The sequence below is a fragment of the Miscanthus floridulus genome, chromosome 4 (assembly GCF_019320115.1).
Source record: "Miscanthus floridulus cultivar M001 chromosome 4, ASM1932011v1, whole genome shotgun sequence".
Taxonomy (NCBI): domain Eukaryota; kingdom Viridiplantae; phylum Streptophyta; class Magnoliopsida; order Poales; family Poaceae; genus Miscanthus; species Miscanthus floridulus.
The window spans coordinates 103908322-103926076 of record NC_089583.1 but is presented as its reverse complement, the minus strand read 5'-3'; the positions used below and the strand labels follow the sequence as shown (position 1 = coordinate 103926076).

The following is a 17755-nucleotide window of genomic DNA, read 5'->3' as shown; positions in this document are numbered from 1 at the left end:
TCACTATCAAGTATATGTGTGATGGAGGGCTCCCAAGCACTCACAAGCATGGACACTAAGTCCCTTGAGGTGCTCCACACCAGCCATGGCCGAAGGCCACTTCTATTTATAGCCCTAAGGGCTAAACTAGCCGTTACCCCTTCACTGGGCAACGGTCAGGCCGACCGGACGCTCCGGTCGTGTTGACCGGACGCTGGATCTCAGCGTCCGGTCGCCCATAGACGACCACGTGTCCCGGTTCCAATGGTCACTTGACCTGACCGGACGCTCCAGCTTCAACTGACCGGACGCTGGACCCTCAGCGTCCGGTCGTTTCCAGTAAGCTCCCGAGCATGACTGGACGCGTCCGGTCGAACGCGATCGGACGCAGCCAGCGTCCGGTCACTCTCCAGCTACTGCATCACCGTACGTCAGCGCGACCGGACGCAGCCTGCCAGCGTCCGGTGCATTCAGATCCAGCGTCCGGTCAGTTGACCGACGCCAGCATCTTCTCCATTCTCTTCACCCTTGCTCAAGTGTGCTAACCACAAGAATTTGCATCCGGCACAATAGAAAATAGACATTCCATTTTCCCGAAAGCGCCGAATCCCGCCTCGCAAGCTCGGCGGGAGGGAGAGAGGGACCCAAACCCATCTCAACCCTGCAAACACCACCGCCTTTGTAAATGTGCCAACACCACCAAGTGTACACCACCATATGTAAGTGTGTTAGCATTTTCATAATTATTTCCCAAAGGATGTTAGCCACTCAACTTGCCACGCCACTCGATCCTAGCGACAATGCAAAGTTAGATCACTCGAGTGGCACTAGATGACCGATATGCAAACAAGTTTGCCCCTCTTGATAGTACGGCCATCTATCCTAAACCCGGTCATAAACTTCTCTACACACCTATGACCGGTGAAATGAAATGCCCTAGGTTATACCTTTGCCTTGCGCATTCCATTCCATCTCCTCCAATGTCGATGCAACACATGCACCAACACGATCAACAATGATATGATCCACTTCATATCATCACATGATCATATTGGTTCATCGATCTTGACTCTACTTGCTCTTCACCATTGCCATCGTCCATCGGCGCCAAGTCTTGCTCAAGCTTCACCGCCACGCGGTCCATCACTCCAAAGCCTTCGACTTGCCCTTCACGCTTGCAACCGGTCCATCAAGCCAAGTCTTGTCTTGATCTTCTCTACCTTGATCACATGACTCAATGTCATGTCTCATGTGTATTTAAGCTCCTTCATCATCACATGTGTGAGCTGTGCAACATCTCCAAGCTATTTTCACCTTCATGGCATATGTTGCTCACACATATGTACCTGTGGACTAATCACCTGTGTATCTCACATAAACACAATTAGTCCACCTAAGTTGTCACTCAATTACCAAAACCAAACAAGGACCTTTCAGCAAGGGTGCACTCTGAGTTTCAATTTAATTAACATGTGGAAAACAATAATACTAAGACCTAAACTCTTTTTAATAAAAATAAATGTTGAATAAAAAATAAAAAACACCAGAGTTTCTACTTGACATGTGAAAAAAATTTACAACTTGGAAGTCGAAAGCTAAACTATAATTTATGAAGTCACAGAAAGGGATGCAATAAGAGTTTATATATCTTATGATTAGGTTTAAACTAAATGCATGTCATGCTCAAAAAATACTAGAAATGCTAACTGGATGTCCTTAACAGAGCCTTCACGTTAATAATCATGAGACATAGTAGGAAAATAAAGATAGGTCCTAACAAATTTCTCACAAAAATCTGGAACATTTGACCATCAATTCGATATAACATAATCACCATTGATAATAATAGTTATTGAATTTATTCTATTTTCTAAATAATTACCCAGATATGCTATTACATAAAATGACATAAAATAACACATGACTCTATATTTAAGCTACCCACATATGCCATTAAGAAACATGATCTAAAGTAGGCCTAAATTTGCATCTAATTTCCCACATACTCCCATTATAATAAATAATTTATATAACCCAATTTTCATCTCATTACTAAGAAAATTAATTATCCTCTCAAATATACATATAAAAGATAATCAATATCTTCTATTAAAAATGTTTAAATAACCATAGAGCATGATGATGTTTGTACATTACCCACTTCTATCAATATTAATATATTAAGATTTGATTAATGTAAGCATGCACATTGTGTCAGCATGCATGAGCAATAAATATATCGTTATGTTTGATCAACAAAATATTTCCTTAACAACTCATATACTAATGATGCTGACAAATTTTATAAAACCATATTAGTAACCATGACATAATTTATATAGGTTATTACTTTATCTATATTTATATATTTTAACTAATTGTTTAACATGTCTATATTGATAGTATAACCATAATTGCAAGTATAATTCCTTGATAGGAAAATACAATCATCTTAAGAATTGTGGGAGACTACTGATGGCTATATTTTTTGGCCCTTTAACATTACTCTATAGCAATTCGACTATTATAAGGCAAGATTTAAAATTCTCTTGAGATTAGCACCTCTACCCCCATCCCAGATCTCATTTCAAGGTCTATTACTTATCTTAGGTGACATGGTGCAAGTTTCAAATGATTGCATATGCTATTGTAGTATTTAGGTATGTACTATATGACCTAAAATACTTATTTTAAAATAGTCCAAAATAAGAGTTAGTAAAAGATACGATAAACACAAGAGTTTTAACTTGAGGAAAATATATGTAGCAGTCAATATATGTGAGCAACAAGGGTCACCATAGTTAATGGCAAGGTTTCAAACTATTTGCATATTAAAATATACAAGGTGTCATGCAAAGTAAAAATATGAATACACATGAAAAATATATAAGTTAGTCCCTTTCAAAAAAAGTAATTAATAAGCTTATGATCATTAAATATAGACTACAAAGTATCTATTGTGTCTATTTTGTAGAAAATAAACAAAAAAACATACAATTTAATATAAGTATTTTTTATTAATAAAATATATTAATAGTACATCTTTTAAAATTCTAGCCAGTGCACGGTTGATGGACTAGTATTACTAATAACAATCGGCCAACAAGCAACAGAGTCAGGTCCAATTCTGCAGGGCTCTCGGTGTTTCACAATGGCTCTAGCTTTGACTCTACGGCTCCAGTAGGTGTGTATGACAACTCGTTGTAAATTGTGAGCGCAGTGTTCAATGGGTGCTCATTACTGCGGCCTAGCGTGTGTGGCCATATGGGATGACACATCCTCTAGTGAAACGAGCCACGGAGGACGGAGCTTTGGAAGTAGCAGCCAATTCACGGTCATAGTGTCATCACTCATCCGCCTCTTCCTATCTCCAATGTAGTACTACGTGAAGATTCATTCATGGGTCTGTTGGGCCGATGGTGGATTATTACTATTGGCTGGTTTGATATGAGAGAAAAATATTGTTCTGGTCATACGAGCACGTCGCTGTCTACGGTAGGATACAGTCCCATCTGCGAGATCATAAAGCAACATGACCCGGACGTCATCTTCTTTCAGGTGATCCGTCAACCACGCGAATTCTTAATCTATCTCCTCATGGTCATGGGTACTTATGTCTTTCGCTAACAACCTTGCTTCAGGAGGTCACTGACTACATTTTACAGCCTCTTGCAAGAGGCTCCATGGTGGGAAAATTACACCACCAAGTTCCCGTCAAAGGAGAAATATCAGAAGAATCATTCCTCTTTCTGTCTTCTGGTAATCATATCAACTAGTAAACTGCATGCTTGTCCTTTCTGAAAATGCTTGACCTGGGCTGGGACGACGGCCTGGACGGCCCGCTCCGGCTGGGTGACGGCGGGTGGGTGGACGCCTGGCTGGAGCTCCGGGGCGGCGAGGCCGGCGGGTGGACGTATGACGCGGTGGCGAACCCGATGCTGATGGGGCTCCACTTGCCAGAAGAGCGGAGGAGGCCGGACAGGTTCATCTGCAAGCTGAGGGACTTCACTCTTGAGAGCATCGAGATGCTCGGAGTTGAGGCCATTCCCGGCGTGACGCGCTTCGACAAGGGGTACTCTGTGCCGGTACTCCCCAGCCATCACTTCGGCTTGCTGCTACCATCAAACCGAAACATATATAACGGATCTGCAGATGCCTGGTTCTACTATTCATGCCATTGTCCCCACCATGGATGCATTTTGTGACGAGTCAGACCATGCACCGCTCTCGCATTTTAGTTTACATTGAACATTTAAATTTTTATCTATGGATGTTGTGGTATGTGTTGAGATATTGTCATGGGCATTGTTAATCATCTCTATCTCTTGCGTTGCTAAAAATATGTTGCCAATGTTTGGTGTTTATGTGCACTTATTAATTTTAGCAAGAAAAAGTACAAACATTGCAACTAATGTTTTCATTACAATGATAATCTAAAAAACAATTACAAAATTCTTTTAAACTAGTATCAAGTATCAACCACACACGTACGCTAGATATGTCGAAACTTTTATATATTTTTATCATGCAACCTCCCAAGGGCATAAGTAGTCACCCCCACCAAAACCTTAATTTCCTACTTCTAGTGATGACATCAAAGCTAAACACTAGAGTGGAGTTGTTCTATGATAGAATTGGTGCTCTGAATCTATATTTTCAGAGCTACAGTTCTCCTAAATATACACTTGTTCTAGCGACAGTCCTACACCGATCTCACATTTGATGCGTCAGGTCCTATGGGCTGCATTCTCCTGAGTTCTGATCTCTGCCTCTGGGGTGGAGGGGTGCTGGTATTTTTAAAAATTTGTTTTGAAAACTGAAGATGAGGTCCTATGTTATCTGGGTTTTGATTCCCCCCCCCCCCCCCCCCTATAGCATCAAGTAGTTGCAACTACCCCGTATACTAGTGGCTTGCGCGCACAATAGAGGGCTTGTCTTCTACTCTAGTACACTGGAGGGCTCCCCCGTATTCTTCTACTCCGTTTTTGTACAGAGGAGCCGGAGCCGCGAAAACGTGGCTTCTACCAATCCCTCCTCACAAATCTAATAAAAATTGTTACAAGACTGCTACTGGAGCCTTTTTGCCAAACATATTAAAAAATAGCTTCAACTATACTAGAGAGGCTGCTCCACATGAGGAGACGCAAATCCATACACGATACTCCAATTCTCTCTCTCTCTCCCCCCTCTTTCAACATCAGTAAAAAGCAACAGTGTGGGTAGTCTAAGCAAGTTGATATAGTAGAGGTCGGATCTAGCGAGATTTAGTGACGGCGGGTGCAGGGTTCTGGGCGAGCCCCGAATGACATAGAGGTGCACATTGAGACCTTGTTTATTTCATCCCCAACCCAAGGAGGCTGGAGGGGATTACAAGTTAAAATCTCCCTCAATCTCTTTCAACCTCTTGGCTTGGGAATGAAAGAAGGATGAGGAGGTGGTGCAAGAGACAGGTGGCAACGCGTGAAGACGGGGTTAGAAGAGCAAGAGATAAAAGCCAGGGTATCATTATTCTAGTCTATTAGTATCCACATTCTAACTATCCATGCACATATTAGAGCCTATTTTTTTAGGAAGGACGGCTTTTGCCATGATTTCTATTAGACGAAGAAAGTAAAAAGGCAAGTGATAGCCTAGTTTTTTTTATGGAAACTGTGCCAGAAAAACCATACAATTGAGGAGAGAACCCCACTCATCATGTACAACTTTAGAACAACAACAGAACCACTGTCAAACACACGTCACTACTTGTCGGATGATTTAGCTCTGGCAATGCCTAGAAATGTGATCGCGTAGACGGAATCAGATGGTAGCATACGAGACACAAGGATTTATACTGGTTCGGAGCGCGGTGGCGCGCTAAACCCTACTCTAGTGGTAATACTGGTCCGGAGCGCGGTGGCCCCGCCGTGGATGAGTTAGACCACTACACTAGGGTATAGCACGCTGAGACGCATGCCAGCCCGAGCCACCGCAGCCCGTCCTTCCTCGTCGTCGACCGCAACACGCGCCACCAACCACCGTCACCACGTGACACCGTGTTGCGTGCAGCTTCTGAGCCGCCGCCACCACCAAGACCAAGCCACGAGCCACCGGATCTGGCTGTCCTGCGTCGCTCCGACCGGTGGGGAGGCTGGATCCGCCCGCCGGAATGAATATGCCGCCACCAACACGCTTGAGGTCGAAGCTTTGACAAACGTGCGGGAGAGAAAACCCTGTGGCCGCCTTCCTTGCGCTCGGGCGGACCTCCGGTGGCCCTGCTCGGGCGGCGGCGAGGCAGGGGAGGGAGGTGTAGGGGCGGTGGCGCTAGGGTTTGGGTACCCGCCCAAGCCGCCCCAGGGGGAGCGACGCGGGGTGAGGGGAAAAGGATTTTGTCTGTAAAGAGCATTAGAGCCTATTTGGTAGAGCTGTTGTCCCAGCTTTACAAAGCCGTTTTTAGCTTCTCCTACGAAACAAGTCTAGTTAAAAACAACTTTTCCTAAAAGCTGTTTTCAGCTTCTCTCATAGCAGAAGAACCGAGGTGAAGCTTAAAATAATAGCTTCTGGTAGCTTTCTCTTTGCTATCTTCCTAAAAGCTTTTTTACCAATTTTTTTTGAAAATATCTTTAGCTTTACTGGTGAAGCTGCTTTATGGAACTGAAGCTAAAAAAATTTGCATCACTAGTGAAGGTGTACCAACCATTGCCTTTTTAGTTGGGATCAAACACCCCGTTAGCTAAGCTAAAGTTTAGCTAGAAGGGATTAAAGCAAGACTTATTTATACATGATAGTTTAACTGCCAGAATAAACAGAGATATCGAGCTTGATCGATTGGTGGAAGTAGTTTGCAAGTGGAGTCTATCTCAGACCCAACCGAGAAAAAGGCCAAAGCCAAGGGAAGTGGGACCTTTCGATTTTGCTGTTTCAACAATGTTTTAACTCCCATAGGCCATAGCTTTCCAAATTCCTACAGCTTTGGTCAATGCCTATCTCCATAACAAAGAAACAAAGATGATCACAACGTGCGTTCTGAACGCTATTAGCACTTTGCTTTTGATCGTAGACCCCAAATTGACACGGCATGTGAACTGGTGGTGCCCAACCGCCGAACAGGTTTCGATACCAAACCAGCATGTCTCCTCTCCCGGCCTCCCGCTGCGTCGGAACACCACGTCCCGGCAAATAGCGGCGTTTATCTCAGAGGACAACTCCAACTACGCAAGGTCCGTCGGTGATCCAGCAGTCTGTATCCTGGGGCCTGGTGCCCTGGTCTGTGACAATCTCACTGAAGCGACGGCTGGGTCAACAAGAGCTGGCGGCAGCTCTGATTTCTGATGGCGGTGGAGCCATGCCAGCTCGTGTTGACATCGCCAGTGAATCTGATCATCTTGTATGGAGTTCCGGTCTTATGTACTCGTGCACTTTCTCTTCTTCCACGCAAGCACACGAGTTTGTTGCCTTGCTATCGCCAATGGAGGCAGTGAAGCGCGTTTGCTTGTTGTCCCGGCCACCGCTGGCCACCTTCTTCTTCCTCGTCGCGGCTGCCTTCGCCAGAGACACCATCCTCCCCGGCGAGGGCATCTACGGGAACCAGACGCTGGTCTCCCGGAACGGCGTGTTCGAGCTGGGGTTCTTCTCCCCGGGGACGGACATATACCACTTCCTGGGCGTGCAGATCCGGAATATGCCGAGGAACGCCGGCACCCCGACGTTCTGGTTCGGGGACCGGGTCTACATCTCCGACCTTCCCAGTGCGGCGCTGCAGCTCTTCGGCGACCGCCTGTACATCACCGAGAACGGTACTAACCTCTGGTGGTCAAGCGTGGCGGGCGCCGGCGGCGGCGACGGCCCCGTGCCGGCACCCGCATCCGCCGTCGCGGTCCTCCTCGACAGCGGCAACCTCGTGGTGAGGGACCAGGCCAACTCGTCGCGGGTCCTGTGGCAGAGCTTCGACTACCCCGGCGACGCGCTGCTCCCCGGCGCGAGGCTCGGGCTCGACGGGGACACCGGGAACAACGTGTCGCTGACGTACACCAACACGAACTCGTGGCACAACAGCAGCCTCAGCGTCGATCCGGATCAGCGCAGGAGGAACGGGTTCGTGCTCGCCACCGACGGCTGGGAAGTCCTCCAGGGGGACCTTCCCGGAGTGGATGGTGTCTTCTCAAGATAACGGCAGCTCACTGTTGCTGCTCAAAACTCGTCCGGGCGCAGGCATGGCGGAGCACTTGCAGCTCCATCTGGGGCAAGTCAGCCTACGGAGCTGGTCGAGTTCCGGTGGCTGCTGGGTGGCCCGCTGGACCTTCCCTTCCGACTGCAAATCCAGCGCCTTCTTCTGCGGCCGTTTCGGCGCCTGCACGAGCAATGGCACGTGTGGCTGCGTCGACGGATTCGAGCCGTCAAACCCATCAGAGTGGCAGCGTGGATACTTTGTGAGTGGTTGCTCGAGGTCTCTTCCACTGAGCTGCACGGTGAATAGTGGCCTGACGGCGGAACACAATAACTCGTTTGTGCTCTTAGACAACCTGCAAAGTCTCCCTTACAACTCCCAGAACGACACGGCAGAGGGCGACGAAGGTTGCAGAGAGGCCTGTCTGAGCAAATGCTACTGCGTCGCGTACTCGTATGACGACGACTCTGGGTGCAAGCTATGGTACAACTACCTGTACAACGTGAGTTTCGCTGCTACACCTCCGTTCAGCAAGGTTTATGTTCGTTTGGGTTCTGAGCTCGGGGCTCAAAAGGATTCGAAAACAACAGGGATTGTGTTCATGGTTGTCGGACTGACAGCAACAGCTTGTGTGATATTGATACTAGCGCTTCTATGGAGATACAGGAACAGGAGAGCTTTGTTTGCTACCTGCCGAAAGTTCCAACAAGTGGAAGGAGGTTCTATTGCTGTCTACCCATATGCACAGGTGAAGAGAGCTACGAGGAATTTCTCCGACAAGCTCGGCGAGGGAGGTTTCGGCTGTGTTTTCAGGGGAACAATGCCGGGACCAACCGTCGTCGCCGTGAAGCGTCTCAAAGGCTTTGGGCAAGCAGACAAGCAGTTCAGAGCTGAAGTGCAGACGCTCGGAGTGATTCGGCACACGAACATCGTCCCTCTCTTAGGATTCTGCGTCAAAGGGAGTATGAGGCTGCTTGTGTATCAGTACATGGACAATGGCTCCTTGGATGCACACCTCTTCTCGGAAAACAATCCATGTCTACTGAACTGGGATCTTCGGTACCGGATTGCGCATGGTATCGCCAAGGGCCTAGCCTACCTCCACGAAGAATGCGAAGACTGCATCATACACTGCGATATCAAGCCCGAAAACATACTTCTCGACTCGGAATTCCGCGTGAAGATCGCGGACTTCGGCATGGCAAAGCTTCTTGGACGGGAATTCAGCTCGGCGTTGACCACGATCCGAGGAACCATGGGCTATCTTGCGCCGGAGTGGGTGTCCGGACAGCCTATCACCAAAAAAGCAGATGTCTATAGCTTCGGCATCGTGCTTCTTGAAATAATCTCGGGGGGAAGGACTACCAGGAGACTGAAATTTGGGAGCCATCGGTATTTCCCTCTTTATGCTGCTGCCCAACTGAATGAAGGAAACGTGCTGTGCTTGCTGGATCGTAGGCTGGAAGGAAATGCCAACGTCGAGGAGCTTGATGTCGCCTGTAGAGTTGCCTGTTGGTGCATCCAGGACGAGGAGAACGACAGGCCATCGATGGCCCAAGTTGTTCGTATGCTGGAAGGTGTTTTAGACACTGAAATTCCTCCAGTTCCGTCTTCCTTCATGAACCTTATTGAGGGTGACAACAGCAGTACATGTTCGGAAGAAGGCTAGTATTTTCTTCACTTCTTTTGGAACAATTGATTAAAGATATGGTCCGTGATTAGGCGCTGATCATTTTTCCTGTTATATATATGACCATACGTGGAAATTTCAATTATTTTTCTTGGTTTACTAGGTATTGATAGCTTAATTTGTTCGTACCATTATCAACAAGAATGAAGGAATTGCAGTATGTACTAGTCCACTAACCTATACTCCTTACAAAGGGACATAATTACTAGGAGTTCATTATAAAATCAAACATTTTTAAACATATCTATCTATCTACTCTATCACACTATAGAATGAGCGAAGAAATTGAGAATAACTACACATTAATCTTACAGGAATCTTAAGCGTTCCTGTCAAGCGTCTGAGCTTTCTGCGTGCCGGTGTGTACGTGTTTTTTCGCTACTGCTCCATCACGGACGTTCGTTCTGCGTCCGGTCAGTTTGGACTCGGCTAGCTAGACTGCGGACCGGCCCCCCTCATCGGCATAAACGGTTTCTCTAAAAAAAATTACAAAAATAAAAGAGAATGACGTCTCATCTTATCTTTCCATTCGCATCGGCTCCACCGCACCGCTCGTCCTTCGGTCGCGTACATGCACGAGCTCTGCTAGCGCCTGCGCTCGCCGCCATCCGCATATGCACGAGCGTCGAGCGCCACCGCTAGCCACGTATGCTTGAGCTCGACCGGCCGCGCTGTGCCCTGCACGTGGTGAGGGAGACTACTGCCACCTCCACTACGGGGTCGGACGCATGGTCAGGCAACTAGGAATACCTCCGCCTCCATTTGCCTAGTTCGTTGCGGCCGGGTGTGGAGCTTGTCCGCGTGCAACTCACGACAGCCCAGGCGAAGCCCACCCGCGCACATCTCCCACCCGCCTACCCAGATCGCCGTGGTCGGGGCGGAACTCGCCTGTGTGCAGCCTACAACAGCCGAGATAGAACTCCACACGCCGACAAGGATCCATTCTCCCAAGCATCAAAGAATGTTACGCTGAAACTACATGTTGCATGCGTCAAGTGTTTCAAATATTTTAGAGGCATGTTGCAAGTGTCTTATATCGATGTTGCAAAAGTAGATTGTGATGTTGCATATGTTACAATTGTGTTTTCAAGTGTATGTCTTCAATGTTTCATCTGTGTTTAGACGTATGTTACATGTGTTTCATCTGGATGTTGCAAACGTAGATCTGGATGTTATATATACATGCATGTTTAAAGCGTATGTTCCAAGTGTTTCAGGTATTTTATACGTATGTTGCAAGTATTTTATCTGGATGTTGCACATGTTTTTGTAATGGCTACAAACGTGTTTTCCTGGTGTTTCATACGTATGTTGCAAGTATTTCAATTGTTTTGGACGTATGTTACGAGTGTTTTATATAGATGTTGTAAAAGTAGATCTTAATATTACATATTATACAGTGAGACTCATCTGCAACAGCCACCTGGTGCAGTTGTTGGTACATGCGCATAGGTGTGGACAGTGGCGGAGCCAGAATTTATACTCAGGGGGGCCGGCCGTCAGGAATTATATCTAGGGGGCCGGCTCGGTCTTTTTCATTGCGATAATTTTATTATCTAGTTGTGTTTTGTATGATTATATTATTTAGAAGATATTAATAGGTATATATGACAAGAATTTTTTATAATCTCCATCTTAATATAAATAAAAAATATTAAGTTATACTACTGGGACGTGAAGTGGCGTGGGCCACGATGCAGGCATGGGACACGGTGTGACGCGGGTCTACACGTGAAGCAGCCACAGGCATCCGAACGTCCAGACGCTGTTCTGTTTTTTTTTTCGAACAAGCCCATGTGGCTAGGAGTCTCCTTCCCCATGAGTTTCCCTTTGTACACGCTGGAGTTTCTTCGTCCGCATGAGATCCACTCGGCGTCTCCTTCCTTTTCACGGTTAACCTTCTCTACAAATTACAAACTCAGGCCGGGCGCGGACCCGCTGCATATCGGGGTGCAGACACAAGCGCCTAAACACGCCGAGCGCAGCCGCACCCCATGCGGGGCTCGCCGCCTTATCCTCGCCGTCGCCGGCCGCGGCGCCGCAGCTGCCCCGTCACCACCACAACGGCACAACCACGTCACAGATGACCTCCCAGTACCAACGGGCCGGAGCCCAGGAACGGGCTGGAGGCCCGCCGAGATGGCCGGCGCCCGTGGCGTACCTGCCGTCCTGCCCCAGGTGGTCGTGCTGTGCCACCAGCGCCACGAGGGGATCGACGAGGCTGCTGCCGCCGCCGCAGCGTCCTCCACCAGCGGCCTCGTCTCCAAGTGGCGCCCCAAGGACCGGGTAATGGAAGTGATGCAGTTTGCAGCTGCTATTCCTACTGCTTGTACAGTTGTACTGATGTTATATACTCTTGACTATTCGCTGGATTTGGCGCGTCTGGGCTCGTGTGTGGAAGGGGGTGGGATGGCATTCTTATCTTAGGATAGCAATTAGTTGACTGAGCTTAAAAATGGCAAATTCGATCTTGCAGTATAACAACACATTGCTCAGGTTCATATGCACAAAACACAAATGCATGCTTATTGTGACAACTGACAAGTAAAAGGCATGATTTGCATATGATGTTCGTTGGATTGTCATCAAATCTTTATCATGTTCATTTGGTTACGAAACATATATCTGCTTTCTACCAATTATTTTAATTGAAATAATTCCAACCACTTACAATGTTGATTATTCTCTTACATTTCAAACTTATGATCAGCAATTCACCCACTCTCAGGTCTCAGTACAATTGATTAGTAATTCATCCACTTTCACCTATAGAGAATATATTGGTTGAAGTATGATGCTTTCATATTTCTTGATATAAGCAAACTAAAAAGAATGCCTTGACGCTTTCATTGGATTATATATGTTTCTTGCACTTCAAGTGCTTCCAGACTTGCCATGGCAAGCATGAATACCTATTTCTAATAAAAATTATTTGGTGCTTGTAAGCTCGATTTAACCATACCATCCTTTTTCCCCCTTGTTAAGGCATTATCCAGTGGTGGTTAGTATCTCTAAAACACCATATTTGGATGCTACTGGTTGTGATGCTATTAGATGAATTTCCGTGCATGTGCGTTGTATTACAAACACAAGGCATCTTACTACTTTTTTTGAAACGACATTAGAATTCCATTGGAGGCAGCTTCAGCTTGATCTATATTCTTGTGGAGCGGTATATGTTCAGTGAGTATGAACTCTTGTTGTACTATCTCTTTAGATGTTCGATTTCCTTTCTGAATTTTCTAACTATAGGTGATAACAAATGTGGGCGGGCAACTGAGCATAAAGCCATAAAGAAAAGTGAGTCTACTACTTGGAATTTCACCAAATATAATGTTGGATTGAGTCTCACCAATGCAGGTCTCATTGCTGATTGAACTCTAAAAATAGCCCTGAAAACCCATTTTTCTTTATGCACATCGATGTTTACGTAGCCCAGTTTATTTGATTGCTTACGCATAAGTAGATTAGAGATGGTCTCTGATAATTAATGAGGTACTCCGTTCAGAGGATGGTAACTTCTCTGTTTTTTATTGTTTAATCAGTAGCTAGATTAGGACTTGAAACTATATGCGACCTTTAAGTATAATCAATAATTGTTGTGAACTCATTTTATTGAAACGGCTCACTCTATTTCTTTGTTCCCTCAAAGTGTCTAGATGCCAATACTTGCAGATTGTTCTCGATAGGTCTGGAATGTGCATTCTTTTTACTTTGAATCTTGGAGGCTTTTCACGCGGACTTGATTGCTTGTTTGAATTCAAAGAAAAGGAGTCAAGTTATTCATATGGATTGTGAAGATCAATGAACATTTGTTTTTGTTAATAATTAATATCGATCTATCACACACTTTTTTGGTAGCAGCATCATTTCACCAGTGCTTTCCTACCATATATAACTTGGAGCTGCCATGGAATGAAGGGTGAAAGGTGTGTCCTCTGTTCCTCCATTGCTCTTAATGATATACTGCATGCTATCCAATACTAACAAGTCCTACGTTTAGTGACATTATTATACAATGTTTATAGAAGTTTCACATCCAGTGAACTGTTGGTATATTACTCCTTTGATCTTTGACAGCTTGTCTAGAGAGGTACATTATTTCTACAAAATGTTGATGTTGAAGGATCAGGTTTGGCGCCTTTTGACCGCTGGCTTTGCTTGAGGAGAATCAAAACCATCCCTTTGTGAGTGGAGAAACAACATATAATTTTTTCTGTAACTTGTATGTTATTTTTCTAATTTTTGTGTGTCCATTTTCTTTCAGAAGGGCGAATTGTGCATTGTAGGAGTTTGGAAGACTCCAGAAAAAATCAAGTATATTTCAGAGAACATGGTAATCATGTGCAAGTACAAAGTGTCCACGTCAACAAGGTGTGTTGCTCGCATTCTCCTATCTGAACTATTTCTCAAGTTCATTGTGTGTTACGGTTCATAATAGCACATATCCTTGCTATAATGTATGGAATTTAAACTATTTCTCAGGCTATTAGAAAATATCTAGATAGGGCAGCATCGGTTCATTTTTTGTAAAGAATGTTAGACCAATGAGTTGCAACATATTGAATAGAAATGCATACAAATTGATGACAAAATCTGAAAAGCCATGTAAAATATTCTATATAGCCATTGGTTACCTTGTTGAAAATATGAAAGGAGTGAAGATTTGAAGATTTATTGTTGTCAAAGTTTAGATTGAACTAAACCAGGTATGCTGTTGTTATCTAGTGACTTTATCAAAGACAAGTTGTTTCAGTTCAGTCTGACCCGACTGGTCATTTTAGAGCATAGCTACCATGCATATTGTTTGAGTTAAACAAACTATTTTTGGTGAAAGGAAAATAATCCTACAAGCATGGCATTGTGCTTGCATGAAGGCACTGAGAACACATGGAAAACACTTTCTGATGAGAAAAACAACAAACGTTCTGGTGAGCAAAACTAGTCAAATGTTCAATATTCGAGGTATATTTTACCATTATAGGTAAATGCCCGTGCGTTGCAACGAGAAAATATAATACCATGATAGCATATATATGAGCGTGTGTTATACTCTTACCCAAGAAAGATATCACAATCATGATGTTTTGAACATTAATATTACATAAGTCTTCATGAAGGATAGATAACTAAAATAAAACTCAAGTTTTGATGTGAAACTAAAGCAATCAATTTCATATTGTAAGAACCTAGTTTATTACGACTATCTAACAATTCTATCAGTTTGTGTTTACGATATGCTTAAGATAATTTTGCACTTTTTAGGAAGTGTAATTTTCCAAGAATTTCCTTGGTATGCCAATAGGTGGATCACAAAGTCATTTTGTATCCTTTGGGCATCCTGTGTCAAGTCAAATATAAAATCAGAAAGTACATTCAGTAGCATTGTATACATTAGAAATTGAAAAGTATATATATGACTATGAAGTAGCGTTTACGCCGAAGATAATTTTGCCATTAGTTGTGAACACGGAAGCCAGACAAACTTCTATAATATAAATAAATTGTTAGCTATTATTTATTTTATAATAAATATAATATAGTTATTATATCATTATGCGGGGTGGTTCAAATGAACATGTGTATTTATATCAACTGGAATAGTGGAATGCCATCTGAATTATAGTTTTTCAATTAAAAATACTCGCTTTCCATCTAGAGCCTTCTGCGTCCATGCGAAGCCTATGGTCTTGTTCCAGTCTAAGAATTGATCTTACATACCTTTTAAATGGTATATCGTCTTTCATCCGTTCCAAAGGTGGTATGGTATCAAGTATAGTCATACTTAAAGCCTCCATCATCCACTGCGTGGTGACCTGCTCAGCGACCATCTGTACGTGCGACACCAGGCTTTCCCCCAGCGCATGGATCTCATCTGCGCTCCACCCGTCGGCATATCCTCTGCAGATGGCCATGAAGTCTAGATTGGGGTAGTGGGTCGCCACCGAGGTCAGCACCCCCAACGTCCCGTAGAACATGCCGTCGGAGATGAGCGCCCAAACTTCATTCAGGACCTCCGCCAGCTGAACGGCGGGAGTACTAGTGCTCGGTCCCGACCCAAAACACCTCTGAGACCACCACCTGCGCAATGTTGCGAATCTGGTCGAGCTCTCCCTTGAGAGAGCGTCGCTCCTCAAGGGACTAGGCTAGTGCCTCCGCGCCCCGACCGACCGCCGCTTTGATCGTCTCCGGCTCTTGCTCCAGAGAGCCAATCTTTCCACCCAGTTCTGGAAACGGGCGACAAATTCAGGAGCAAGGAAAAGAAAAATTCAAGGCATCAACCGAGGGTAGAACAGGTATGTACCGAGGCGGGCGCTTTCAAGAATGGAGAGCCCTTCCTCTTGCCGGGTCACCCTCTCGAGTTGCCGAGTGTTCGATCCTCTACCCCGAGCATCTGCCTCTGGAGTGCGACGACCTCTCGCTCGGCGTCCGACCGGGCCTTTCGCTCCGCTTCTAGAGCCTCTAGGGACTTCCTGAGTGTCGCCTCGGTCTCCTGCCAAGTGAGCCTTCGCCGCGTCGAGTTTCTGCTCGGCAGTAGTCGCCCGCTCGACCGCACGCATCTTCGCCGCTCGTGCTCCCGTCGCCTCGGCCGCCTAGTCCTGGGACTCGCGGCTGGCGGACTCCAGCTGGTGCCTGAGCTCGTCGACCCGCCACGACACCACCGCTTCTTACTCCATCTGATCGTGCTCCTCCCAGAGAAACCTGGACTTGCGGATCGACATCATCTCCAGGTCCTACGAGACAAGAAGCAGGCGTGCTGAGACAACCGTTTAAATGCTAAGGAATAAAAAACAACACCAGGAACGCATAAAACCTACCTCTGCAACGTGGGGTAGGTCCACAGTCACGGCCTGATGGACGAGCTCAACCCTCTCCAAGGTCTCCTTGAGCCTCGCCTTGGTAAGGGCAAGATCAGACTCCATCAACACTCCTCTCTCCCAGAGCAGGTGCCAAAGCTTTACCTCCTCATCGGTAAGGGCAAACCGGGCCTTTCCTGGCTCGCTGGGGCAAGGGCACACCAGCTCGTGGGTCGCCCCTGACCCGCTGGAAGATCCAACCATCGCAGTATCAAGCGATGACCGGATCATCACCAACTCTCGGGATGGCAGGATGGCTGGCGGCTCCACCCCGATGTCTTCCTCGCCGTCGAAGGGGATGTCCACCGCTAGGACTCCACGGCTCACCGACGGCTGCCCTACCTTCGGCCTGGCCACGGCTCCTCCGGACTCCTCCAGCTCTGACTAGGCGGGCGAACCGTGCGCTCCTCCGTCGGGCGAGACAGGGAGCACAATTTCCCTCCTCTCCGCCTCCACGACTAGCGGGGGAAGTACCGCAAGAGTCACCTCCGACCTGGCCTCCACCGTCACCATGGGGATCGCCGCCATGCTCACCACCGGTCGGGAAGATGCAACCCCCATTAAGGAAGGTCGCGTCGCCACCAGCCTGCTTCGCTCTTCGCTCGTCGCAACCCGCCGCAGGCTGAGTCTCCACTCTTCTCACACGGGAGGTGGGAACATCCCCAGTCCTACCGGCTCCTGGCCGCTGCAAAAAAGGGGACAAAGGTAGGTTAGTCACATCCAAAAACTCAACTATGAGGGCAAAGGAAAGCAGAATTACATACCCAGACGAAAACGTCAAAACCTTGAAATCCCGACCGGCTGACGATGACCCGACCAGACGAGGATCGCTCGGGGGTCACAGTTCGCGCCCCCTCGGGCCGACCGAGGGTAGGGATGACACGACTGGTACCCGTTTGGCTCACAAACGGTCACGGCCACCAGCTCGCGGTGAGACCACTGGAGCAATCGGTGGGGCATCTCCCGGTTGAGGGCCATGCATTGACAAGGATAAAAGTTATACTGGGATGCATAACGGGGGGAGAACTGGTGGTGCTTTATGGGATATTTTCCGAAGAGAAGATTCTGACAAGACCTCCGCTG

At 46.5% G+C, this 17755-nt stretch overlaps 1 protein-coding gene and 1 pseudogene across 1 annotated transcript; both read left to right on the top strand.

Moving 5' to 3' along the window:
• The first annotated feature begins 6961 nt into the window (after positions 1–6961).
• LOC136550206 (G-type lectin S-receptor-like serine/threonine-protein kinase At2g19130) lies at positions 6962–9912 on the top strand (annotated as a pseudogene).
• A 1697-nt stretch (positions 9913–11609) lies between these two features.
• On the top strand, positions 11610–16545 carry LOC136548968 (uncharacterized). Its single transcript, XM_066540308.1, has 4 exons — positions 11610–12101; positions 12941–12998; positions 13068–14002; positions 14083–16545. The coding sequence occupies exons 1-3, from the start codon at positions 11610–11612 to the stop codon at positions 13190–13192; spliced, it is 675 nt and encodes a 224-aa protein (XP_066396405.1). The 3' UTR covers positions 13193–14002; positions 14083–16545.
• The last annotated feature ends 1210 nt before the right edge of the window (positions 16546–17755 follow it).

Excerpts from the sequence above, each read along its gene's own strand:
- LOC136548968 (XM_066540308.1), top strand. The coding sequence starts at position 11,610 with ATGTGGCTAGGAGTCTCCTTCCCCATGAGTTTCCCTTTGTACACGCTG. Across the intron at positions 12,102-12,940 it reads AGTGGCGCCCCAAGGACCGG|AATTCCATTGGAGGCAGCTT; the intron begins GTAATGGAAGTG and ends AAACGACATTAG. Across the intron at positions 12,999-13,067 it reads TGTGGAGCGGTATATGTTCA|GTGATAACAAATGTGGGCGG; the intron begins GTGAGTATGAAC and ends TTCTAACTATAG.